This window comes from Apodemus sylvaticus, chromosome 7 (genome assembly GCF_947179515.1).
Source record: "Apodemus sylvaticus chromosome 7, mApoSyl1.1, whole genome shotgun sequence".
Lineage (NCBI taxonomy): Eukaryota > Metazoa > Chordata > Mammalia > Rodentia > Muridae > Apodemus > Apodemus sylvaticus.
In genome coordinates this window covers 7,097,802-7,124,145 of record NC_067478.1, presented here as the reverse complement: position 1 = coordinate 7,124,145, position 26,344 = coordinate 7,097,802, and the positions used below count along the sequence as shown (strand labels likewise).

General features: G+C 43.2%; 1 protein-coding gene across 7 annotated transcripts in view; it reads right to left on the bottom strand.

The window, feature by feature from the left end:
* Window positions 1–26,344, bottom strand: part of Rbms3 (RNA binding motif single stranded interacting protein 3) — a 664,175-nt gene that overhangs the window by 446,672 nt on the left and 191,159 nt on the right. For all 7 annotated transcript variants that reach the window (XM_052187038.1, XM_052187040.1, XM_052187041.1 and 4 more), the window contains exon 3: window positions 25,133–25,191. In XM_052187038.1, coding sequence (XP_052042998.1) covers window positions 25,133–25,191 — 59 coding nt within the window. The remainder of the gene's footprint in view (window positions 1–25,132; window positions 25,192–26,344) is intronic.

Below are 26,344 nucleotides of genomic sequence, written 5' to 3'. Positions count from 1 at the left end.
CAGTGATATTTTATTCAAACAGAAGGCAGCAGAAATTCGTAAAATATATAGTGTCTCTCAACGAGAAGTTCCCTGGTCACCACACACACTTTTTCACACACCCCTCCCAAAGGAGACTGGAAAAACAAAAGTAAAATAAAATAAAACAATCATAGAAGTTATATAAAAAAATATTGGTAGGGTAACAGCTAGTCGCCCCTGGGACTGGGGAAAGGGGGAAAAAATAAAACATGGCTGGAAATCATGGCTTTGTCAAATGACGGGGTTTTGAAACTAGAAACAATTTGTACAATGTCTCTTCTGACTGGGCAGTTTCCTCCACTCTGTTCCCATAAAGTCTGGGCAAGAGCCAGTTGGAGAGGTTCCTTCCTGCTGTCCAGATAAGGGACACAGCGGCGGAAATGAGAAGATTTCTAATGCTGGGATCATTTCCCTTGCTTCTCAGCATTTCGAAGGCAGGGGGCCTTCGGTCACTGATCTCTGCAGTTTGCTCCTTGCAGCCCAGCTTGGGAAAATAACAAGATGAGTTTCCTGAAAGGCTTCCCAGCTGGAGAAATGCAGGTTTCCGCTCCGAGCATTTAAGAGCAACAAATGACTTCTTCTGTGCCAGAGGGTTCACGAAAGACTAACACCATTTTTAAGGTTCAGGCTATGCTGTAACGAGTTACATAAAAACCCACGGCCAGTGTAAATGTCAGTGGGGAAGGGATGTGTTCAGGAGAGAGACCTGCGTAATCAATTCTTTGGAGCTGCAGCAAAGGGGTCTTACTGGAAATAACAGAGCCGGTTTACGACACACAGCACCGACCATAATAGCTATTTACATCTCAAGTGGGAACTTGGCTGCTCTGGACCAGTTACCTCGATGTGCTAAGAGTAGAAAAGAAGCACTCTCTAAATATATCCTCCAGCCAAGGGCTTCTGGAAGGGTTGCCAGGGTATGAAGAAAAGATAGACTGTCGGAAGGCTGTCTGTTCAGAGGGATGCATTTTAAATACCAAAGGTGCATGTGGGTGTGTGCAGTCCCACACCCCTGCCACCAAACCAGGAAACATGACCTTTGCCCTAGCCTGACCTACCAGGAGCAGCTTGGCCACCACTGATCTTTTGGGTCATTTGGCTTATTTTCCTTGAAGAGTCCTTGGTGTTAAATTTCCAGTCTTTTGGACCTGTTTCCTAGTGGGAAAGGAAATTGTGAGGCAGATAGATTGACCAGGAACTGGAAACTGTATAAATGGATTTACAGGCACAGCCTGGTGTCAGACCTGGAAGTCTGAATTCTACATAAGTTGTTTCTTTCAGGAATGTTTATGGGCAGTCTTAGATCGCAATTATGAAACTCAAGGGGTCTTACACTCTTTGCGGCCTCTACATAATAATTTAACTTAAATTGTCATATCAGGTGACTCAGAATCCACTCCCTGGATTCACTACAGACTGTATACAAAGAGTAAATTGCAATTTTAACTTCTTTCCAGAGTCACAAATCCAAAACTTAGAGACCAGTAACATTTATTTGCTTAACCAGCAAATAAACATACGCACTGGCTCCCAGCCCTTCACATGCTAACTAATCCTAATTATGTGCTCAGAGATAAGGCAAGGTTTGTGTGGGGTTGGAGCTCCCAATTTACTGACTTGTCTACTTTGTTGTTGATAGCTGAGATTCAGAGAAGACATTAAAACTGGTAGTTAAGAGTCATGAAAGGGGAGGGGCTTCTACTGGAAGTGTCAAAAATAAAGAGAAAGGGAGAAAATATTAGTATCAAAAGAAGTGCAATCTCATGCAATTTTAAAGCATACATCATCCAACTTCTGCTTCCAAACTGAAGAGCCCAGTACCAGCAAAGAGACCCTGAAATTCCTTAGTCTGACAACAGCATGTGTACTTCTGTTCTTCCAAACAGGACCTTTAGCTTTGAAGTCCTAACATCAAACCCCCATTTATTTATTTATTCTTCTCAATGGTGGTTGCCTGTATCATATCATATAAATATAGGACTTGTTTGGTGGTTTTTGTTTTTGTTCTTTGTTGATTTAACACAAGCTGAAGTTATCTGAGAAAAGGAACCTCAGTTAAGAAAATGCCCTGTAGACAAGTCTGTATTCTCTTAATGAACGACTAATGTGGAAGGGCCCAGCCCACTGTGGGTGTGTCACTCCTGGGAAGGTGGTCCTGGGTTATATAAAAATCTGAGCAAGCAACATGGAGTAACCCAGTATATGCACGCCTCCATGGTCTCTGCATCAGTTCTTGTCTCCCCATTCCTGACTTGAGTATCCACCCTGACTTCCCTGGATGGTGGACTACAAGCTGTAAGATGAAATAAGTCTCTCCAAGCTGTTTTTGGTCATGTGTTCTAATCATGGCAACAGAAACCATAACTAAGGTAATGGTCTGTGACAGTAGGGGCAGGGCTCTTCTTCTTCTTCTTCTTCTTCTTCTTCTTCTTCTTCTTCTTCTTCTTCTTCTTCTTCTTCTTCTCCTTCTCCTTCTCCTTCTCCTTCTCCTTCTTCTTCTTCTCCTTCTCCTTCTCCTCCTCCTCCTCCTCCTCCTCCTCCTCCTCCTCCTCCTCCTCCTCCTCCTCTGCCTCCTCCTCCTCTTCCTTTTCCTCCTCCTCCTCCTTTTCCTCCTCCTCCTTCTCTTCGTCTTCTTCTCCTTCCTCCTCTTCCCCTCCTCCTCTTCTTCTCCTCCTTCCTTCTCCCCTCCTCCTCTTCTTCTGATTTAAGTGTCTAACCTATTTCTCCTTCATAACCTAAATCAGAAATCAGCAGAGTTGTGGGCTCATACCAGGCTCAGGAAAATCAAGCATTGTGGTACACAGACACTGACTCTTAAAGAAGAGTAAAAGCTGTTACATGTTATATATTTCATACTAGATATTAACATTACACAAAAACTTGTTTTATGATGGTTTTGGCCATGTGCCTCACTGGGGTCCCCATAAAAATTTAAAACTGACCTTATTTGAGAAAGCTATTTCAGACCCTGACTTTTTATTTCAATCATTTCTTTTCTCTGTTTTTATTAAAGGACTAGCTTCATTACCATTTGCCAAAGGGAAGGTCATTGTTTTCCACAATGAAATGTGTATGAAACATTCTTAGTAGCTCCTAGCATTTAGTTAGATCATAATACCTTGTGGGTTTATTTATTCAATATTTAAGATTTCTTTATTCTCATTAATACTGTGCATATGTGGATTTCTTTGCATGTATGTGCTCCATGTGCATGCAGTACCTACAAATGTCAGAAGAGGACACTGCATGCCCTGGAACCAGAGGATTTACAGGAGTTTTTGATCTGCCAGTGTGGGTGCTACAAACATGTTAAGTTTTCCTAGTAATCTAGGTCATATTTGAAAGCTAGGGACTTCAAAAGGGGACCAAGCAAGCTGAACAAACTGAGGGAGGAGCTAAGGTTGCCCAGGAATATATTGGGTTTGGGGACTAAAATGGCCAGCCTGCTAAGTGTCAAATGTAAGGAAGGGAGATGAATCTGGGTTGATATCTCTCATGATGGCATCCACAGTGACACTGAAGAAGCCAAGCATGAAGAAAAGGAGGGGAGAGCAAGTCACAAACCAACACGTAAGGTATAAGGAGTCACTGCTTATGGAAGATAGGAGATGTACAATGTGCTTTGTGTCCCCAAGTCCTTAACAAGGGCACAAGCACACTACATCTGCACTGCAAGTGGCTGCTGTTCCACTCCACTTTCTAGTGACAGCCACAGGCACACACGTGGGCATTGCTGGGGATCTCTGCATGAACAGAGAATCTGGAAACCATGATGACATTTTCATGTGTCAGATGTGTGCTAAGCACAAGAGATAAAGAACATGATGTTCTTCTCGGAAGAAGTAGTCACTTCTCACTTTTAATGAGTCCCTGGCCTCAGAGAACCACAGAAAAGAAACAAGACTGTGTGTCCCTAGTATACTAAATGTACATTTTGGTAGAATGAAGACCTATAAGGATTACAGAGGAAGTGATGATAAGTAGCCAAACCCAAAACAATCTCAAGCTGAGTCTCAGTGAGGCCTTGTCTGGATTGAACCAGTTACGGCCAAGCCTGTGAGGGATTTTATGAATTGGGTTAACTCAGGTAGGAAGACCCTGCCCTGCACGTGGCTGGCACCATTCCTAGGGCTGGATCCTGGACTTAAAGAAGAGAAGAAGGCCAGGCGAGTGGTAGCAGGTAGACGTCGGTCCATTGCTCTGTGCTCTCCGTGGATGTGATGTGACCAGTTCTCTCCTGCTCCTGCCCATGTGACTCCCCTGCAGCGGTGGGATGAAAGCTGGAATAGGGAGCAGAAACACACCTTTTCTCCCCTCTGCTGCTTTAGCCAGGGCATTTTACCATAGCAACAGGAAACGAAACCGGCACAGTGTCTAAGTCATCTGCTAGAGCAGAGGAAGGAAAAGTCTTACTGGATGTCAGGGCAAAGCAATCGAGGCATCACAGGAGAGGAGATGTGGAAGGAACAAAGGACAAGTTCAAGTCGGTTTTTGTCTCTGATTTGATTTCATATCGTGGCAATGTGGGACGAGTCTTCATTTCTCTCTGCAGACTGTCAACAGCAGATGTCGATAATCACATTCATTAGAAAAACCCAGTGGTGTATTTGGAATTCACGGTATAATTTCTGTGCTTAGTGAGCATGCCATTGTGAAATGTAGCAGGATCGTGATGTTTCAAGCACAGGAAACAGGCACCAAAGTATACTTGTAAGTGATACAATGTATGGGTAGACAGGTGAGTGGGGAGAAAGGCCACGGACCATCCTAATGCAGGCAGCCCATGATGCTAAGGCAGAGACACTGCTAGGAGGTCTACTATAAAAATGCAGACCCTATCGCACAAAACCTCAACAGCTGTACAGGCCAACGAAAGGCCTTGTACTCTATATGGAACTAGAAGTCTAACAGCTCATCCCAAGTGACAGGGAACCAAAAATGTTTACATGTCATTGAATTTTAATCATGATATGCATTTCAAGCTTTTCACTATTAAATAAATAAATGCTTTCTTCTTGTTGCCTTTCAACACTGTTAGATCATGCTGAGATGACTCTGTGACTCATGGTTGGGTTTTCAGATTGCACACTTTAGATGGACATGTAGAAATCATTATGTTCAGACACACACACACACACACACACCGCACAGGCCCACATGCATACATGAAAGCATACATGCTTTGAAGTCACCACTTAAATTCCTTAAAGTCCCCAGTCCCCATCATTCTGAATGCATTTTTCCACAGAATCTTGATCAAATCGAAGATGCGATTCTCTAATTTGTTTTTTATCTCTGCTCTCTTTTGTAACTTAACTGAGACTTTATTCTGTGCTAAGTCTTGACTTTTGGATATATAAGACATGATACCTTCTTATAGACTATAATATAGCTCTCATAAGGAGAGACAGCAGCCTTATTTCAGGAACCAAGCAAAGCTATCTTCAGAGCCATCTACTTGGTGGTTTTGCTAGGAATAAAGTGGACCAGGCCAGGGTTTTCTGCTTTTCTTGCTGCTAATTTCACCATAGTTCAGGTGTGGCTCCATGCCACCCCAGTTCTTCACAACCCCATTTTACATCCTTATAAGGTGCTCGTTGCTTTAATTTGGTCAGGACTACTTGTTTTGCATCTTTATGCAACTGACAGTTTTTAGTTATGCAAAGAATGTAGCTTTTCTATTCCTAATGCATTACTTCCTTATTAAACATATTTCTGACTTTACCTTTATAGAGAGTATGGAAATCTCACTGTCTTTTTAAATGTATTTTTAAAAATCTTTTAAAACATATTTTCCAAAGGTGATGAAAAAAAGGTGTTTGGGTCATTGAGGTGCAACAAGGATAAAAAAAAAAACACACACACACACAGAGACATACACAAACTCTTAAAAGTTGTTCTCTGACCTCCCACCCAAGGTATCTCTCTCTCTCTCTCTCTCTCTCTCTCTCTCTCTCTCTCTCTCTCTATCACACACACACACACACACACACACACAGAGAGAGAGAGAGAGAGAGAGAGAGAGAGAGACTGACTGTAAAAATATCTATTATTTCAAAAGTATACTTGGCTAAACAACACCCAAAGAAAGAAAGCCATAAAAATAAGATCACAAAAAATGAAATAGAAAATGGTCAAATAATGACAAAGATCAATAAAAATAAGATTTTTTTAAAGAGATAAGCTAAATAGCTAAACTAAGAACAAAAGATACAGGAGAAAAGAACTACCTTACTGCTGCTGCTACAGATATGCAGGGATCATGACGAGCTATTATGGAAAATTATTCAAGTTGGATAGCCTAGACAAAAAGGATTAATTCCCATTTCCAAATAACCTCTGCTCTAGTTTGTTTTTTTCTGTAGCTGTGATAATCGGGAGTAAAGGCAACATAAGGAGGGAAGGGTATGTTCTAGCTTCCAGGTTATAGTTCATCATCAAATGAAATCAAGTCTGGAGCAGGAAGCATGAACCATGAAGGAATGTATGGACCAGCTCATTCCCCAGACTCATGTTCAACTTCCTACCTTACACAGCTCAGGTCCATGTGGCTAGTAACAGTCCCATCCACAATGCGCTTAGACCTCCTACACTAATTACCTATCAATCAAGAAAAGGGAAGGCTCCCTCTTCCCAAGGTGGCCACCTTCTAAGATAGAGCCATAAATAAATGCAAGAAATCTGTGCAGATTAATCATATGTAAGAAGACTGACATGGTAAAATAACATCTCCTATCAAAGCTTAGCCAAGGTCCCAACGGTGGATCTGCTGAATGGATTCTAAGAACAGATCTAAACCTCCTCAAATGCTTCCGAGAGTGGCTGGATACTTTAAATCCATTTCGAAGGCCACTGTTGCACTGAAACTAAAGCCAGACAAGGCACAGAAAGAGATGGGCACAGGCCAGCTCCATGAGGCCCACTGATGCAAAACTCTCAGCCACATGATAGAAAATGGACTTAACGGCATGGTTATGCATTGTGAGTGAGGGTAATTTGAATGTTGTGAATATTGTCCAATCACATCTTCTTAAGCATTGTGAACAAGTGAGGGTGATTTGATTGATGTGAACATTTTCCAATTACTTACTTCTCATGATAAAAATTCCACACATTAAATACAGAAAGAAGCATCACAGTATTCCTTGGGACTATGATAAAAAACACAGAAAGAGCTTAGGAATGAAGAGGTTTGTTTTGGCTCACAACTTACAGGCATATAGTTTATTGTGGTGGCAAAGGCTCTTTCCTGTGTGTGACTGCAGAAGTGTGAAGCATCTGGCTACATGGCAGTCAGGAAGTCAAGACTAAAACCAGAGTGAGGGCCAGTCTATAACCCCAAGGACCACTCTCTGTTCCTGTGTCTGGAATCACATCTAAAAGGTTCCACTACTTCACACAACAGTCTTACTGACTGGGAATCACGTCCTCCAACAGGTGTACCCCATATGGGACATTCCATATCAGGACCATAACTGATGTTTTCCTCCTCTCCAGGGAAAAGTGAGAACAATGTATTCTAGTATCAGGGATAAGGGAAAGGTGGTCACTTTCTTCATGCCAAGTTAAAGAAGATGGGAAGTCCTGGATAGAGTAATCAGGCAAAGAGAGAAGCCTTATACATAGAAAAGCCTCAATACTTAAGCAAAAATCACCAGAATAAATACATTCTCTAAAATTTCCCAGAAAAAAAAGTTTTTCTGAAAAAATCAATTTTTAATATACTAACAGTGAGCTATCTAAAAGACAAATCAAGAAAAATAATCTCATTTACAACAGCAATAAACCCATAGAATAAACATTGATGAAGGAGATAAAGGCACGAAGAACACTCCTTATTCATTGAGTACAAACTTCATATTTAAAATGCCCAAACTATTGCAGCCTACAGATTAAACACAATGCCTATCACAATTCCAGTCATGTTTGTCAGAGAAATGAAAACAAATCCTAACATTAGAAGAGATTCCTAACATCCTGGACAGCAAATATAAGCTTTTTGGAAAAAGAGCAAAGCAGAAGACATCACAGCACACACTGCAAAGCTATACAAAGTTATCATGAGCCTGATGGCAGGGCAGTGACACAGATATTCAATAGGGGGTGGAGAGGTGACTCGGCCATTAGGAGCACATGCTACTCTTGCAGAGGAGCTGAGTTTGGTTTCTAGCACCCATGTCAGATGCTTAATTCCAGCCCCAGGAGATTTGATGCTCTCTCTCCCAGTCTGCAGGAACACCTGCACTCAAGTGCATATACCATCCTTATATGCACAGGTAACTAAAAATAAAATAAATTTTTAAGAGTGGTGGCTATTACAGGTTGGGGGTCGATACGGTGGTAATGGAGATGCGTGGCAAGTGTAAACAACTTAAGTCAGGAAGAAAACCTTGTGGACAAGGCTTATACAACATCGGACCACACCCGGTAACAACATACATCCTTACATACCCTTACAGTTTGCATTTTCCTGATGGATAGGGATGCTGAAGATGTTTTCACGTTCTTATTGGGCATTTGCTTTTAAACTTCTGAGAAGTATCTGTCCATTCTATCAGCCCATTTATTTCTTGGATCATTTGGTTGTTGGGACACTGTGTTTTGGGGGGCTGTATACTAATTCTCTGTAAGATGAAGAACTGACAAAGATTTTTTTCTCCCACTGTGTAGCTACAGCTTCACAAGATACTTCACTTACAGCCCACTTGTCAATTCTTGATTATTCTTGAAAATTGCTTAATTTAGCTATCTCATCACAAAACGTATTAGTATCTGAGTGTTTGCATACGTAAATCAGCTTCGTGGACTCAGGCAGGCCGCAGCAACACAAACGAATCATATTAATCTATGAGTGTATGTGTATGTGTGCTGTGTGTGTGTGTGTGCATGTTTATATGTTGCATATATGTATGTGCAAAAATGTGGAGGCCAGAGGTCAATCTCCTGTCTCACTCCTTAGCTACCATCCACCTTGAGTTTTTGTTATTGTTGTTGTTGCTAAATGGCTTCTCTTACTGGCCTTGAGCTTGGTGATCTGGCTGCACTGGCTTTGCGGCCAGCCTCAGAAATCTGCCTGTCTCCCCTTCTCTAGCACTGGGATAGTAAAGCATGTGTCACTGTGCCCAACTCTCTGGCATGGCTTCTGGGGACAAAGCCCTCACACTTGGGGACTTGCCCACACACTTTACCAACTGAGACAGCAATCCAGGCCCAATTTATACTGTTTCTGTGTGTCGACTTAGCAAGTAATGCATAAAGTCATGTTAGTGGAAACATGTTCCAATTTTCTTGTTAACTTTCCTTTCATGATTTTCTTCTACAAGACCTTGTCCCACTTGTCAGTAGATTCCACTGTGTTTGAGTTCATACTTTGCAGTGGTTCCCAGTCACAAACAGGGACTCGAAGTGACCTGGCCCAAGGATAGCACTGAGCCTTGATGATGACGCACAAATTACCCAGAAGGTCAGTTTTTCCACTACTGACTGGAACAGCTCAGAAATACTTAAGACATGGGCACAACATCAGTCCAGTTCCTGGCTAGCAAGGGAAGCGTTTCCTCTCTAAACTCAGAGGTGGAGTTCGTGTTTCTGGGGTGGATCAGAAGGTCACAGGCTCTGTGCCCCACATGTGTGCTGTGAGCTCATAGGAGCTGGAGATTCTGAATATGAAGGACCAAACACTGTCTAGAGAACAACGTCTGAGTGAAACCACTTGCATCCCGGTGCTCCAAGGAAGACTTTAACTCCTCGGTGAAGTCCAGCTGAGGAAGTCTTCCCACTTTCTTCAATGTCTAAACAAAATCTCTGGCAGCATCAAAGCTCATGGTTGTCATGGAAGAAGAGAGAAACTGAGCCATGTTGCCTGTGATCATTTCCACTGTAAAAGTGCTTCAGACTTACTGTTGAAAGCAGTCTTTAGGGCTGAGGAGATGGACCAGTGAGTACCAGTCCTTCATGTGCAAGCAAGATGATCTAAGTTTGAATCCCTCCGACCTGTATAAAAGCTTGATATGGCTACAGAGACATGTAGTAGGGCAGAGACAGGCAGATCTCAGAAGCTCACCATCCCAGCAGTCTAGTCAAAAGAGCAAGCTTTAGGTTCAGTGAGAAACTCTGCTTCCAAAACCAAGATGGGGAGTTCTTGAGGAAGATATCTGTAGTCCTGCCCTGGCAGGTGCACACACACACACACACACACACACACACACACCAGCCTTCAGATGAACAAAACAAAGGATAAAACGCATCCTGCCATGCCACCTGACAGAACTCAGTTCTCCTCACAAAGAAGAAATTGCTGCCTTGCTGTTCTGCAAAGGCCCACCTGCAAAATTAGACTCTGTGCAGGTGGTGGTCTTGGGGAAAGGAAGTATCTTTCTGCAGTCTCCTGCCAGGATCTAGTTACCAGAGCAGTGTTAGAAACGGAATACCACGCCCAAGTTATTACCAACTATGGGGACTAGGGAAAAGGGGATATGGTTGGATCTAAATGTTACAAGAACTCAGACTCAAATGTAGGCAGAGTGTTCTAGAAAGAGACAAAGGAGGTAATCATGGGCTTGAACTCTGCTGCTGAGAGACAGGAATAGTGTGTGGAGCTCTCTGTGTAGCCCCTGGGGGAGGGGAGGAGCCAGGAGGCAGCTTTCAGCTCAGAAAATAGAGTGCATCTGTAGACAGTAGGGAGCTGTGTGGTTGGAGGAAAAGGTTTGAGAAAAACCAGATCGCAGAAGCAAAACAGACTTCAGCAGACACTTGGCTCCTTTGCTGCAAGAACTCCACTTTGGACCAGGAGTTATCCTACCTTCAAAATCCAAATAGAAAAACCTATCCATGGACTAGATTCCTAGGTTCATTCGTCAAGAAGCTACTAACCCCCAAACACTCAGAGACCAAGTGGAAGATATTTAAAGGGAAGAAGAGATCCTGGAACAATAATTGGGATAGAATAACCCTCTTTAACTTAACCTTTCCCCCACTGAGCTAACTCAGAAGGTAATCCATCAAGGATGGAGAAAGATGGGAAAGCATGCTTGCTGGGCAATCGGATGCCGAGGAAGCCCTGCCTCCTTCTCGGCCTCAAACCAAGAGAGAGCATCAGCCACACTTGGGTTCACTCCACTAACCATTTCATGGCTATTTTCCCCACTTACAATGTATTAAACTACTGCTTACATTAAAGTTATCACCAGTGCAAACCCCGGGCATGTGTTTATAATAGCAGAGGTCCAATTTTGCTTTAAGGGCAAATTGTGACCGAACTGTTTCCCAAGGAAGCTTGTGCTTTGAAGGCGCCATTGCCACGTGTTTAACATGTGCTCTGAGTGACAAGCAGAACCAGAAAGCCCAACCAGCCCTGTTCGTGTTACCATGGACATAGGTGGGTGGAGCTACTCTCTGTTGCTTTCAAACTCTCTGCCTTTATCTCAAAACACTATACTCAGGTCTGTCTGTCATTGACAACATGTGGCGGGGTCACCGTTTTTAATATTACCCATGAGGATTATGTGGGGACCAAAGGAAAGAGCTGGACAATAGAGATCTATGTGAGCTGGGCAGACGTATGCTTGCATTTCTACCATATGAAGTTTGACACATAGCTCAGCACCTCTGCCTTTGCTTCCTGCCTAGAAAAGGAGATGCTAAGTGTCCTTCAGTTATTTGATGCCAACAACATGCTGCAGGTGAACAGGTGATAGGTAGCCATCTCCTTCCAACTGGAGGATCCCTTCCTGAGCAAGGGCTACTGGGAGTTGGGAAAATGAATGATGTTTACAAAGCTTGGGAAGGTTCCTTTACCTTGGCAAAGGCTTTGTCCAGGCTTATACATGCTGTGAACAATTACAGAGCAAAGAAGATTCTGTGGTGGAACTGCCTACAAGGTGTAGGCATACATGCTTAAACAAGACTGTTTCAAAAGGTGTGTGTGCGTGTGTATGTGTGTGCATTCATGTGTGTACACCTGTGTATAAATGTGTATAAATGTGTGTAAATGTGTGTATGCCTGTATGCGTACACATGTGTGTTCATGTGTAGGTCAGGAGAAGGTACTGGATCTCTTGGCACTGGAGCTGCAGGCAGTTGTGGAATACCCAGCTTGCTAGAAGGGTGCTGAGATCTGAACCCTGCTCCTCTATAGAGCAACCAATGCTTTTAAATGCGGAGCCAACTCTTCAGCTCCACTAAGCTTTAGTGCAGTCATCACACATGCAATACAAACTCATTATTGCTGTCTTAGGTCACTTCTCCCCAAAGAAGAAAACCCAAGGAACCTGACAATGGCCTGTAGCAGGAAATCTTCCCCAGGACTTCCCCAGGACATGCCAAAAGAAGCTTTGTCAGCAAAAAGTGTACAGTGTCTTTTGTTTTTTTTGTTTTTTATTGTTTTATTCTTTAGAATTATATTTCATTAAGCTAAAATAAAAAGACTTAAGGCAAATATTGAAATAAATATTTAACTTCTTCTCTCAGAATGAAATTATATTACAAATATTTTCCAAGTGTGATCATGACAAACCTAAGAGAATCTATAGATGTATGGAAGACACGGCGATTTTGAACTATGAGTTGTATAGATGTCTATCTACATTCCACTTGGAACAGATCTCATCTCTTTAGGAAAGCGATGTGGGAGGAGATACGTGTGTAACTGAGGAGCTGGGTGGGAGAAGGTTTGGCCACAGGAATAAGGATGTCGGTGCAAGCCCCGGGCCCACAAATAAAGACAAAACCATGGAGGAAATTTTATACTAGTTAGGTTTTGCTCTACCGTCTCCTTCTTAATTTCATCACCTACATCCCTGTGAAAGAATACAGTATTTCTCATAATTATTTATACTTTAAACATAAAATGAGGGGTTTTCTGGTCTTGGACCCTCCATCACTGAGATGATCTCATGGGCTCTTTGAATCATTTCAGGTCACTTTAATTTTTAAAGATGTATTTTTATTGGTGTGTGTGTGTGTGTGTGTGTGTGTGTGTACATGCTCGCACACATGAATATCATGTGTGAGCAGGTGCTAGCTCACAGAGGCCAGAAGAAGGTGTTTAGCCCCCTGAAGCTGTAGTTACAGGCAATTGTGCCTTGACAGGCATGGGTCCTGGGGTCTCGGTTTGGGTCTTTTACATATGCTCACCTATAACCCCTGAGCTGTTTTTCTAGCCCCACAAATCACACTATCTCAATACTATTGGGAGGGAGTGCTCTGTATTTTTAACCTCATTCGTTAACGTTTTTTTTTAATTTTTATTTTACTTTAGCCAAAGAACTCCTAGTCACATGCTTTCACCAAACCCTGCCTTTTGAGCTCCCTCTTGACACCTGGATGGCTCTTCATGTCACCTTCAACCGGAAGCTCCTGCCTGTGGTATCCCTGAAATCTTTTGTTCTGCCTCTTGATATTTTTTCCCATACAGTGCAACTTCCAACAATGGCGATGGCTGTGATTGGCAGCTCTATTGTTTATTAAGATTCATCATCTCACTAAAGACACCAATAGAAGCTCCTTCAGCAGCTTTGGGGACTCCACTGCCTTCCCTGTCAGGGCTGACGGCAGCAGAATGGGTAGCACATCTACCTGGATGTGTACCAATTAAAACAAACTGCATCGGGAACTTAGGGAGGTGGCTCACTGGGTAAGAGTACTTGCTGTTCGAGCAGGACAAGATGAATTTTTAACCCACAGCACCCGCATGAAATGCTGGGAGTGGCTTGTGCTTGTAACCCCAGCAATATGGAGGCAGAGACAGAGCACTGGGGTTTGCTGGCTGCTGGCCTAACTCCAGGCTCAGTGAGAAACCCTGTCTCAACACAAGAAGGCAGAGACTAAGGGTAGGATACACCGCATCCCCCTTGAGCCTCGGTGCATGCACATAGGCATGGTTACCCCCACTACACACACACACACACACACACACACACACACACATACACATCTGCACATACACAACGACACATCCACATCTAGCAGGGTCACACAAATACAGAATAAATTAACAAATAATACAATGATCAGACTGCCTCTTCCTTAACAGAATCAGAAGTTGACTGCAAGCCTCGCGGTTCTCTTCTTCCCAGCGCAGGGGAAAGCACACTCAAGGTTGTTAATGATTCTGTCAACAGTGCACAAATATTTTGTCTACAATATTTTGTGGGTAAAGAAATGGCCCAGGCAGATAATAGCTACTTGTTAAATGGTGACAAATGACGTATGCATGCTTCAAAGTCAGTTTGTGATTTTACAGCTTTCTAATTTTGGTGTTTTGCTGCGTACATAAGAATAAATGCCCTCATTTATACTCCAGCATCTTCATACCTAAACTAAATGGAAGGAAAGCACCTGGTTCAATAACAGTGAGATTAACCAATAAGTTAATGTGTGCATGCAGGGTAAGCCTCAAACCGTAGGACTACAGAGTCTATCTTAAATGCTCTAGACACAGCAGCAAAGCAAGAGTCTGAAGGCTTTTATTTTTCCTTCACTGTGCCTTTGAACTTGGAAAAAACACTGCAGAGTGACCAAGATCATAGAGTGTGAACAAAGAAATATTTTCTTTCCAGGACCTATCCGACTCTATCAGAATGAATTCCACCACCCGCCACTGTGAGGGGAATGTGCTTCTCTTCACAGACATCAAACTCATGGGCCTTGGTATTCTATAGCCAACTGCAAAATGCAGGGAAGAAGCAGACTCTCGGCATTTCCCTTTGAGCTTTTAGCAAACTTTGAGACGCACATGGCTACCACACTTAGCTCAAGCTCAGAACTGTACAACACTACTTATGTCTGCGGCACGGTTCCCACAAGCAGAACCCCAAGACCGAATACAGAGGGGTTCACTTGGCCTAGGCACCTACAACTTACCACGTGACTCCGAACAGTTTTCAGTTTTGCTTTGTCACATAAACAGGCTCATTTGACAATTGAGGAAAAATATTCTCATAAATATTAAATAACCTTTGCAAGAAATGTTAATACTATCTTCATAGTTCTTTGGTGTAGGTATCAACAGAAAAGTCTTGGGAGTGTATAAATTATATTTATTTTCCCCATGCATGGGGATGGAACCCAGACCCTTGCTTGCACTATAAAAGCATTTTGCCATGGACCTATGGTCCCATTTTATATCTGAAAATATTCTTCTTTGTATTTGAGAGTTTTCTTAGTAACACGGTACTGAATATCGACATATTTTAAAAATTATATTTGTTCCCTTACTTTCTTCATAGGTATGTGTCTTAGTGTGTGTGTATGCATGTGTGCAGGATGCCATGGAAGCCCGAAGAGAACATTCGTAGTTACCAGCTATTATGAGATCCTATGTGCATGCTGGGAGCTAAACTCAAGTCCTCAGCACGCACAGCCACAGAGACCTTGCTCCAGCCACAATGTTGGCAGTTTAATAAATTCACAGAGACATATACACTATATCTGTGCACCATACATGATCAGATTTTACATATTACTTTCTATGTAGATTCATATCTAGAATCTCTCAATTTATAAGATTGTAGATGAACAAAAATGGATACCTGAACCAGGAAAATGGATGAACTCTAAGTCATAAAATAAATCTTCCGATTTGCCAGTGACTTCTTTCCAAGATTGGTTCATGTGTCATGATGCCTCTGGCATCTTGGCACTTCTCATAGGACTTGGGGTTTCCTCTGAGGTGACATCAGAGGTTCCCACATGAGAGAGAGAGTAAAGCACTAGAATCAAAGTAACCCCTAGAATTGTCCTGTGGACTGAAGAGCCCATGAGTAAGAAGTCTCACATAGGGCTGGAGACAAATACACACTAGATAAAGAACACAAACTCAGCATAAAGGTATATGCATACCGCCATAATGACCACCCCCCCACATATACAGGATAATTGTCAAATATCAAAAATAATAGGCCAGTAGGTCACATTATGACTATGACTGAAGACAACAAAATTCTACCAGCCTGATTTTAAGCTATTTAACATTTCACTGTAACTTTTAAAATCTGGCTAATAAATCATATCATCTCTTCCCAAATGAACTGGGAAGTAGGAAACAATATTAAAGGCTTAAAAAAAATCCATGATTAAAACACCAGTGCTTCCCATTAGATTTAACATTTGCAGTTACTTTTTATTACCTTTGTCTAATATGTAGATAGTAGTCAGAAAACAGTAGAACAGGCATGTGGCTCCCCAAACATCGAGAAACCTATCTCATTGTTTATTCCAGAAAGTTCTCAAGTTAACACTGAATAAACAACAACAATAATTTTAGTATGCTGGTTCCCGGAAAAAGATAACCCACAAGGATGACTTTGGGCAGAGGGACAGCCATTGGCTGTCTGGTTGAGGAATGTTATCAAGGCATCACAGCCACCTCTGGAATTTCATAGAGGTGTGTCCGTCCCATGGCCCATGGGCTGCATGCCCCCTGGATATCTACGAATGTGACCCAGCACAAAATTATAAACCTATAAGCCTAGTTAACATATTGTAAGTTTGCTTTTTTGCTTGTTTGTTTGTTTGTGGTGGGGTACATCATTTGCCTGATGTCTGAGTGTGAACTTTGCAGATGACAACATGGTCTCAAGATGTCTGAGGGTTGGGCATATCTGTGTAAACAAAAGCCACAGATGGCCTGATGGAAGTTCCCGGAGTCTCTACATGAGCTAAACTTTTGAAATAAGACTGGGAGCTGTCATTAATATCCACTAAAGCACATGCACCCATGCACCCATGTGCCCATGTACCCATGCGCACATGCACACATGCATGCTGCCTGTGACTAGGTGTCAGATTAATGTCAGAGTATATGAGGGAGCCCCCAGTAGCAGCACCAAAGAACTATCACACATCTGTTGTCACACAGAGAAAGGTATTTGTTTGAAGTGAAACTGTTTGGTCTTTTTTATTTATTTATTTTTGAAATCTAATCCCATTATTTGAAAATTGAATAGATGTGTTTTTCAGACCCTTTTTTTTTTCACGAGCCTCTTCTTGCTCAATAGACTGTGAGGCCACCTGGTTGGAGGTACCTAGTCCTCTCAAAATGCAATTCCTCAGATTCATGAATTTCACAGAACATTTATTTTTGCATGGGTTGATTTCAGAAAATAAAAGGCACTTGAGAAAAGCTCTCCACAGCATGCTGCCAGACACCGCCCGTCCTCTGCCTGAGCTGTTTCTGTGTGAAGGAACTCAGGGTAGCCATGCTAGCCTAGCTGGATTGAATAGTCCCACATACACAAAGGAACACCCCTTCTCCGTGAGTGTCGTAGTACTGGGGCCCCCACAGATGCCGAGGCTAATTCACCCTCTGCCGTGGCTGACCTACCATGACAGGCTAAGCCACCTCCTCCCTTCAGGCTCAGGGGACCTTTCAGGAGATTCTGACCCTCCTGCATGTTCTATATCAACAAGACTCCTCAGCAACGATGACAGACATGAAAAGTAAATTGACCGATTCTAAACTTACTTAAATCTACAGCTTTATAGCCACTTACTAGAAAGAGTTTTAAAGCTCACAAGCATGGGAAACTGGGTGTAGGTGCACATCATTGAATCCCAGTGTCTGGGAGGCAGAGGCAGGCAGATCTTTGTACTCTGGGCCAGCTGGGGCTGAGAAGCCTGTCTCAAAAATAAAATAAATATGTAAACATATGGTGGGAAGATAGCTCAGTAGATAAAATATTTCCTACACAGGCATGAAGATCTGAGTTTGGATCCCTAGCAGCCTACGTAGATGAATACAGGTGTGATAGGTCGTGCCTATAATCCCAGCACCAGGAGACAGAGACAGAAGGGTCCCTGGGGCGTGTTGGCCTGCTGATCTAGTGGAAGGTAAGGTCCAAGTTACTGAGAATGCCTGCCTCAAAAGATGATAGGATGAAACAACATGGAGAAGATAACCAAGAGCTACCTCTAGCCTCCATGTGCATATGCATAAGTGAGCAAATATCTACACAGATACACCCCATACAACATACAAAAAAACATGCATATAGGAATGCATATTAACATGACCATGAACTTTTTATGGATCCAGTCCCATAGTTAAAGTCACAGCCCATTCTCCAGAACAGTTTAGCTGACTCTCTGTTCTCACCTAAAGAGTGTAGTAGGAATAGCCTCAGCAGAAGGTAAGTTCTCTGATGCCACTTGTGAGGAATAAACGACATCTCTCATGGATTATTACACCACTTTTGAATACCCTCCTCAACTTTGATTTTTTTTCAAATAAAATTATGTGTGTGGGTGCTTAGCCTGTAGATACATGCTTGCACTACACGTATGCAGTGTCTGTGAAGGCCGAAAGAGGATACTGGATCCCCCAGAACTGGGGTTACAGACAGTTGTGAGCCATGCGTAGGTGCTGTCTCCCAAACTTTGGTTGTCTGCAAGAGCAGCCACGGGTCTTAAAGGCTTGGCCATTGCTTCAGACCTTCAAATGTTTCTTAAGGATCCAATAGAACATCAAAGTAGCCAGAGCTTCTACAAATACAGCCCAGTCATTATAGGCTGTGAGGGTGAAGTATTTTCCACTCTGAGCAGCAGGCTGCTGTGCTGGGCGCACTCTGAGCACTGTTGCGCATATGGTGATGAGGCCTGGAGACTTTTCCAGAAGATCCATGACTCATTCCCAAGGTTCTAAACACAGTGTCTGCGGGAGCAAGGGCGGAAGGAAGCAAAGCCGGCCTTTGAAAGGAAGGAGAGGCACAGACCGTGAAACTCCTTTAAGACTCAGACCTTGTGCTGAGCAGGTTTATTCACTGAATTCTTCTTGGAAACGTTTAAACTAGCAAAGTATACTGGGCCCGGGAGAAAAACTCACAGGGAAGAACAAGATATTTTAAAATGTTAAAAAAAAAAATGCATTTTAATATGGAGAAGAAAAAAAACCACCATAAATGAGAGCAGGACCGATTTCAGAACGTGAACAATATGTCTCTGCTCTGGTGTATGATTGTCTGAATGAACTGTGGTCTGTTTGTGATTAAAGCCGCGTCTGAGCTGCGGCTTGCTTTCTTCAGCGATTTCTGGTCGTTCGGGGCCGGGCGTGACTGTTTTTATTTTGCTGTATTATGCACAGAAGAAACTCTTTCAGATGCCACACAAGAATCAGCTCCGAATCAGGAAGTACTCAAAGAGTGCTCGGCCGGGCTACTATCCGCCCCAGCAGGGTGCAGGTGGGACCTAAAACGAATACAAACCTGTCTTCTAGAAGTTAAGGCAGAACCAGAGCCTGGGACTTGATACAGGGAGGCCAGGCAATGCTTTCCGTCTGTATCTTGAAGGAGACTAGCGTGCATATTTTTCTCATGCCTTTCAAAGTTTAAAGACATTCAGCCCGTGTAGTCTTTTTGTGGGAAACTGACATCTTTAAAAAAAAAAAAAGAAGAAGAAGAAGACAAACATAAATAAATCCTTGTCTTCTGGCAGGCCTGTTTTGGTTGCCTGGCCTCCAACTAGAGGGGAGTTTGCAATGTGAAGATTAAATCCAATGTGTGTCCTCTAATGACAGCCTCCATGATTTTTGTAATTTACAAACAAAACCCAGATACCTCCCAGACTTTCATCTTTTTCCTAAGGAAGTGGCCATGGAAGACTTGACTTCTGCTTACTGTTTAAAACAATAAACTGCAAATTGTGTTTGTCAAACTCAATTACACCTGAGATTAGTTGACAAAACAAGATCACGAATGGCCATGGTTTCTGAGGTTTTATAGAGCAACCAACATAGAGACAAAATTCAAACTAGCTCTGGGCTGGGATGATGGCTCAGTGGTTAAGAATATACAGGGTCCATTCTCCTCATATATTGGAAATCCACAAACCTCTTTAACACTAGTCCCAGAAGACCTGATGGCCTCTTCTGGCATTTTTAGGTACTGCATGCACAGAGTGAACAGATATGTTGCCCACACACATATATATATATATACGCACACACACACACTTGATCTTAGCCAAAAGGCTGAGAAGCGATCACACACATATATAAAAGGAAAGGAAAAACACTATTGAAACCATCTAATTTGTTCTGGGCACTGTGTTTATTTTTCTTGAAAATATCACAAAATAGATTCATAGATTCAAAGAAATATTAAAATGACAAATAGCTGTGGTCCTGTACTAACACTATTTTCCTTTCTAATGTCGGCCTGGACTTCTTGGGCAATGAACTTGCTGTCCAAGCATAAGGACCTGACTTTGAATCTTCAGGACCCACAGGTAGGAGTGGTGACCCATCTGTAAATTCCAGCACTAAGAACAAAGAGACAACAGATTCCACAGAGAAACCTAACTATCTAGTTGTGTGTGTGTGTTTAACTGAGAGACCTCACCTCAGTGAATAAAATAGATACAATTAAGGCAGATTCCTGACATCAGCTTTGGACCTCTTTAAACAAGCGCACATAGGTTCATATGCACTTGCAGATACATGTGTTCTCATACATGTAAGCATACACATGCATGTGCGTGCACACACACACACACACACACACACACATGCATTGCTACAAACAAAAATATTGCAGCCTCATAGGCAGGAGGGATGGTCAGTGCGTAAAGCAATTGCTATACAAACGAGATCTGAGTTCTGGTCCCCAGAAACCACGTAAATGTTAACATGCCTCTCAAGAGGCAGAGACAGGAGTGTCCCTATAGCTTGCTGGCCAGCTGGTCTAGATAAGCCAGTGAGCTACAGATTTGGTAAGAGTTCTGTATTAAAAATAAGATCAAGAGAAAACAAGGAAAACATCTGACATCCCACAAGTATGCGCACAGCCATGCACATGTACACACATACACACAGATGCACACACATATATGTCCATAGCACTGACACAATAAATAAGTCACTAGAATTTTGTGTGAAGTGTTTATTGTGTGTGTGTTTAATTGAGAGCACATGTATATTGTGGCCATTTTCCTGTCCTCTGTGACTGCCTAACTTGTTCTGTGGATGCTATTTCTCTACGGTCCTCTTAAGTTTGAAATCTTAAGATTTATTTTTATTCATGTTTATGCATAGGTGTATATGTGCCTCTGTGTGTGTGTATGTATGCATGTCCTGTCATATGAAGTACTGTCAGGCTCTTTCTGTATGTATCACCTGTATGTATCATTACAATGCAGTGTGCATGAGCCCTTCCTGTCATCATTAGTTCTTCATACACAGGATTCAGTGAGGCTGTGTGACTGAGCATAAGCCACACGGCTGGCTGGCTGAGAAGCAACTACATCTGAGAGGTAAGACTCCACTGTAGTCATAGCCACAGCTCCCAAGTGTTGACACCTCTCCATATATAATACGTTCATTTCAATTTTTATATTGATTTATCCCCATACCATAAATATTTTCTAGGGTTTTGACACTGCAACCCTCATGATTCCCATTTTAATAACTACATAACAGTCTTATATGCCTCAGAAACCAGAAGTTCCATATTATCTGTATTTCTGTGAACACAGAGGAAGAATGTATGGCCTTGTGTGGCATGTATGATCATACTTTTGAAGATGGGTTTGGACAAAGTATTTAAGAAAATTTTTTGCGTGTCATAATAGTATCAAAATCATACCCTTCACTGCTTTATCCCCACAAGGACTTTGTAGAAGGCTTTGCTAATTGAAGACATCACTAAGAGGGATGGATGGGCACATTCACACTAACCAGCCTGGATGATATGCATGCTACATCTGCTAGTCAAGTGCACATAAACTATCGCTGCAAATTGCTGACCTGTTCCTTGCGGCTGCCTAACTTGTTCTGTGGACACTATTTCTCTTACAGTGATATTATTCTCAATTAAGAGTGATATCTCTTAATTGATATTATTATTTTTATTATATGATTATAATAACTCATATGACGATTAATTATTATTTATGTTTATGTATATGTGCATGCATACATATGTGTGCAACTGTCCACAGAGGACAGAAGAGGGCATCAGATCCCCTGGAGTTCGAGTTACAAGGTGTGGTTGGTGCACAGCCCAATGATTTGGTGCTAGATCCTCTGCAAGAATATCAAGTGCTCCTAATCACTGAGCCATCTCCTCAGCATTTCAAGATAGAGGTCTGCTTGCCTGCCTGCTGCCTGCCTGCCTGCCTGCCTGCCTGCTGCCTGCTGCCTGCTGCCTGCTGCCTGCTGCCTGCTGCCTGCCTGCTGCCTGCCTGCCTGCCTGCTGCCTGCTGCCTGCTGCCTGCTGCCTGCTGCCTGCTGCCTGCTGCCTGCTGCCTGCTGCCTGCTGCCTGCTGCCTGCCTGCTGCCTGCCTGCCTGCTGCCTGCTGCCTGCTGCCTGCTGCCTGCTGCCTGCTGCCTGCTGCCTGCTGCCTGCCTGCTGCCTGCCTGCTGCCTGTCTGCCTGCTGCCTGTCTGCCTGCTGTCTGCTGCCTGCTGCCTGCCTGCTGCCTGCCGCCTGCCGCCTGCCGCCTGCTGCCTGCTGCCTGCTGCCTGCTGCCTGTTGCCTGCTGCCTGTCTGCCTGCTGTGTGCCTGCCTGCTGCCTGCTGCCTGCCTGCTGCCTGCCTGCTGCCTGCCTGCCTGCTGCCTGCTGCCAGCTGCCTGCCTGCCTGCTGCCTGCTGCCTGCTGCCTGCCTGCCTGCTGCCTGCTGCCTGCTGCCTGCTGCCTGCCTGCCTGCTGCCTGCTGCCTGCTGCCTGCTGCCTGCTGCCTGCTGCCTGCTGCCTGCTGCCTGCTGCCTGCTGCCTGCTGCCTGCTGCCTGCTGCCTGCTGCCTGCTGCCTGCTGCCTGCCTGCTGCCTGCCTGCCTGCTTGCTTTAGCTTTTCCACAACACTTCTCCTCCCACAGGGCCAGCAAGTAAAGCCTTCATATCACCCACACTGAGAGTCTACAACTTAGATTCTTTTATGGTCAGATCTTACAAGAACCCCCTTCTCCACCCTGGGTCTTTGGTATTATTAATCTCATTATTTCTCCACACAACTTTCTAAATGAGGTTCTTTTTCTTTTTCTTTCTATTTTGAAGGACTCTAATACCCTTTCTTCATTCCTCTCTGTGATTGACTGATCGAGTTCTTGCACCTTGGCCAGCTCACATTGAGTCCCTTCTTCTCCTGCACTTTGCATAGCCATCATAAGCAATTATCAGAGATTTTCGTCAGATCCAATTGTTTGTGCTATTTGTATCTACTGGAAAAAAAAAAAACTTCTGAAACCTCTCACAGTCACCCCCATCCTACTAGGGTGTTAGGAACCAGGGTGACACCTTCCTCATTTCCTCCCCTAGAATTATAGGTTGATAACATGTGTGTGTAGGGATAGATATATGTATGATAGGTGGGTGGATAGATAGTAGATAGATAGGTAAATAGATAGACAGATGGACACATATTCTCTACTTCTCAATAAGTAATTCATCTCTGCTCATTTTTTTCTAAAACATCTTTTCTGAAATACACAGAAATCAAAGTATGATTGCCACTAACAACTGCTAATAAGAGGCCCATGTTGTATACAGGATAGGATTTTACTTTTGTTTTACTTAAACGTTTTTATTTAATGTGCTTGAGTATTTTGCCTGCATGTATTTGTGTGTGTGTGTGTGTGTGTGTGTGTGTGTGTGTGTGTGTGTGTGTGTGTGTGTGTGTGTGACACATGCACCATTTGTGTCCAATGCTCATGGAAGCCAGGGCATCAGATACTATGAAACTAGATTATAGTTGTGAGAAACCATATTGGTTCTGGCTACTGAATTCAGGTTCTCACAAGTGCTCTCAATCACTAAGACCCAACAGATAGAATTTTTAAAATCCCCCAAACTCTGCTTCTCTTCCCACTGACTACAGGAACATTCCCTGGTATAATTTTACATAATAACTGCAAGGGTATACAGAATTATAAGTTGGAAAATCTCCCTGAGCATGTGGCCCTCCCGTCCTTTCCTACTTTTATAATTTTCATTCCCAAGAAAGAAACGTTCTCCTCCACAGTATTCTGTGGCTCCTTCTGGGATCTGCCACGCTCATGGTGAAGCTAGTACAGTGATCCTCCCCGGGACATCAGGATCTGCCTTTCTGTGTATATACGTATGAGTGCATATAAAAACACCTCCCTTGGTTATTTACTGATGCAGAATCTATGTAAACCCAGACCTCACAGGTCTAGCTAGCCTAGCTAGCCAGCATGCTCGGAGGATCCCCCAACTCTGCCTCCCAGGTGCTGTGACTGCAGACAACCAGAAGCTGAAGTATTTAGAGACAGAACTTACACACTGGTGTTCTCTGTCTTGTTCCTGATGTAGTCCTGAGCTGGTCAGAGATAAGCAACACATTTCTTTGAAAAGCCACTGAAATGAATCTGACCCCGTTACCCAGAAGGTCGGGGTACATTTACGAGGACATGAATGTCCTTTGCCAACCCTGGCACATACTCTGTTTGGCTCGCCCACAGTGCTTGATTTCAGTATTACAATGAATACTAGATTAAGGGCAAAGAATAATATATGTGACAAGAAGCATTCTAATTTCCCAGTCAGAACCAAGTCATGTAGCAGTGACCGTATAGATTATGCAAATAATTTAATGTAACCTTTAAACATCGTGTGGGATTCCAGACATGAAGAAATGCAAGTCACAGACATTGTCAAATGATTCTGGAATATTTCCAGCATGGAGAGAAAAAGCCTAACTTAATAATACCTTGAAATCCTGTGAGATATTTATAGCTAAAGCATAGATCCAATTGGCCCATCATTAAATTCATTCCTGTCAACAAGTTTTGCCAGAGCTCTGAAGAACAGAGGAATTAAAGCATGATTTGCTTGGGACCATTCCCCCCAGTGCACCTCATCTTTATATAGGAAATCAATTTATATCATTGATAATAGCATTTGAATTAGACCAACCCAAAGTTGTTAGAAGGTAATTTAGTTTTCTGTTGAAACAATTTGATACTTGTCCTGATCTGTGATTTTCATTTTGTTTGTTAATGAAGAAAATTAATGAGCAACGTTACCAGAAATACAACCCATCAAAGCACTGACAAACTCACACGGGTCTTCCCTGCCTAGCATGCCATGGTCCCTGGGCCGCTGGAGGCGCCATTGACCGAAGGACACAGAGGAGAGCTCGGGGTGGGGGGAGTTCACACCTACCTTTGCATTGATTCGTATTCTTGTCAAGAATTGCCTTTGTGGATACGATTTTTCCATACCTGTGGGGGGGGGGGGAGAGGGAGAGAGAGAGAGAGAGAACAAAGCTCTATGTTATTGAAACCCAGTGAAGACGTGCACATGACCTTCATGAACATTGGGGCACACACTACTTAGCACAGGGGCGTCTGGGAGCTCCATTCTCGCACCAGGGTACCCTTGTATCAGCTATTCTCGATAACCTGAGACTGCTTCTGTGGGTGAGCACTGGGCTGGGCCTACAGGCGTTTGCCCATCAGGCTGGCACAGATATCCATGGAGAGAAGCAACATGCAGAGCCACCTGTGGACCTCCACAGTAAGGCATGTTGCTACCCTCAGCCCTCTGCTGTCACCTTAAGCATCTTTAGCCCAGCTCCTCACAGCCAGATCTCTTGCTGTAAAACCAAGAAGTTACAGACTGGGGGTTTAGCTCAGTTGAGAGAGTGTGTGCCTGGCCTTAGCAATGCTCTGGATTCTGTCCCCAGCAACCCATTAACCAGATATGTTGTTACACTTCTGCAGTCACAGCAGGCAAGTGGTGGGGGCAGGAGAATTGAAAGTTCAAGGTCATCCTTGGCTACATGGGGAATTCAAAGTCAACCTGTAATACATGAGACTTCATTGCAAAATAATAATAATTATTATTATTATTATTGCTGTTGTTGTTGCTGCTGCTATAAATTATTATTATTATTATTATTATTATTATTATTATTATAGTCCTAGAGGATCCTACATCCTCTCTGAATTCAACCAGCACCAGGGGCACATGTGGTGCACAGAAATGCATGTAGGCAAAAACACTTGTATACACAGAATAAGAAAACAGATAAACTTAATGAATAAAATAGCAAATTGATTCCCATGAGCAGGGGATGATTGCTAAGAGGAGCACTGCCTTCCTTGCAGGGCCATGCTGAGAGCTGATGGGTTTGCCTGCAGCGCTGGGAGCAGTATGAGAGGCAGAGTAGCTGCCTCTACACTAGCTAGTCCTCACACCATTCTCTCCAACACCTCCCTCAGAGGACCAATCCCTGAACATGTCAGTCCTCACGATCGGTCGGTCACTAGGAGATACATGCGGCCAGTAGGGGTGAGAGTGAAACTCCACAGAATCTTTAGCTGGCAGGCCCAAAGCCCTGGGTTCAATCCCCAGAGCTGCATCAACTAGAGG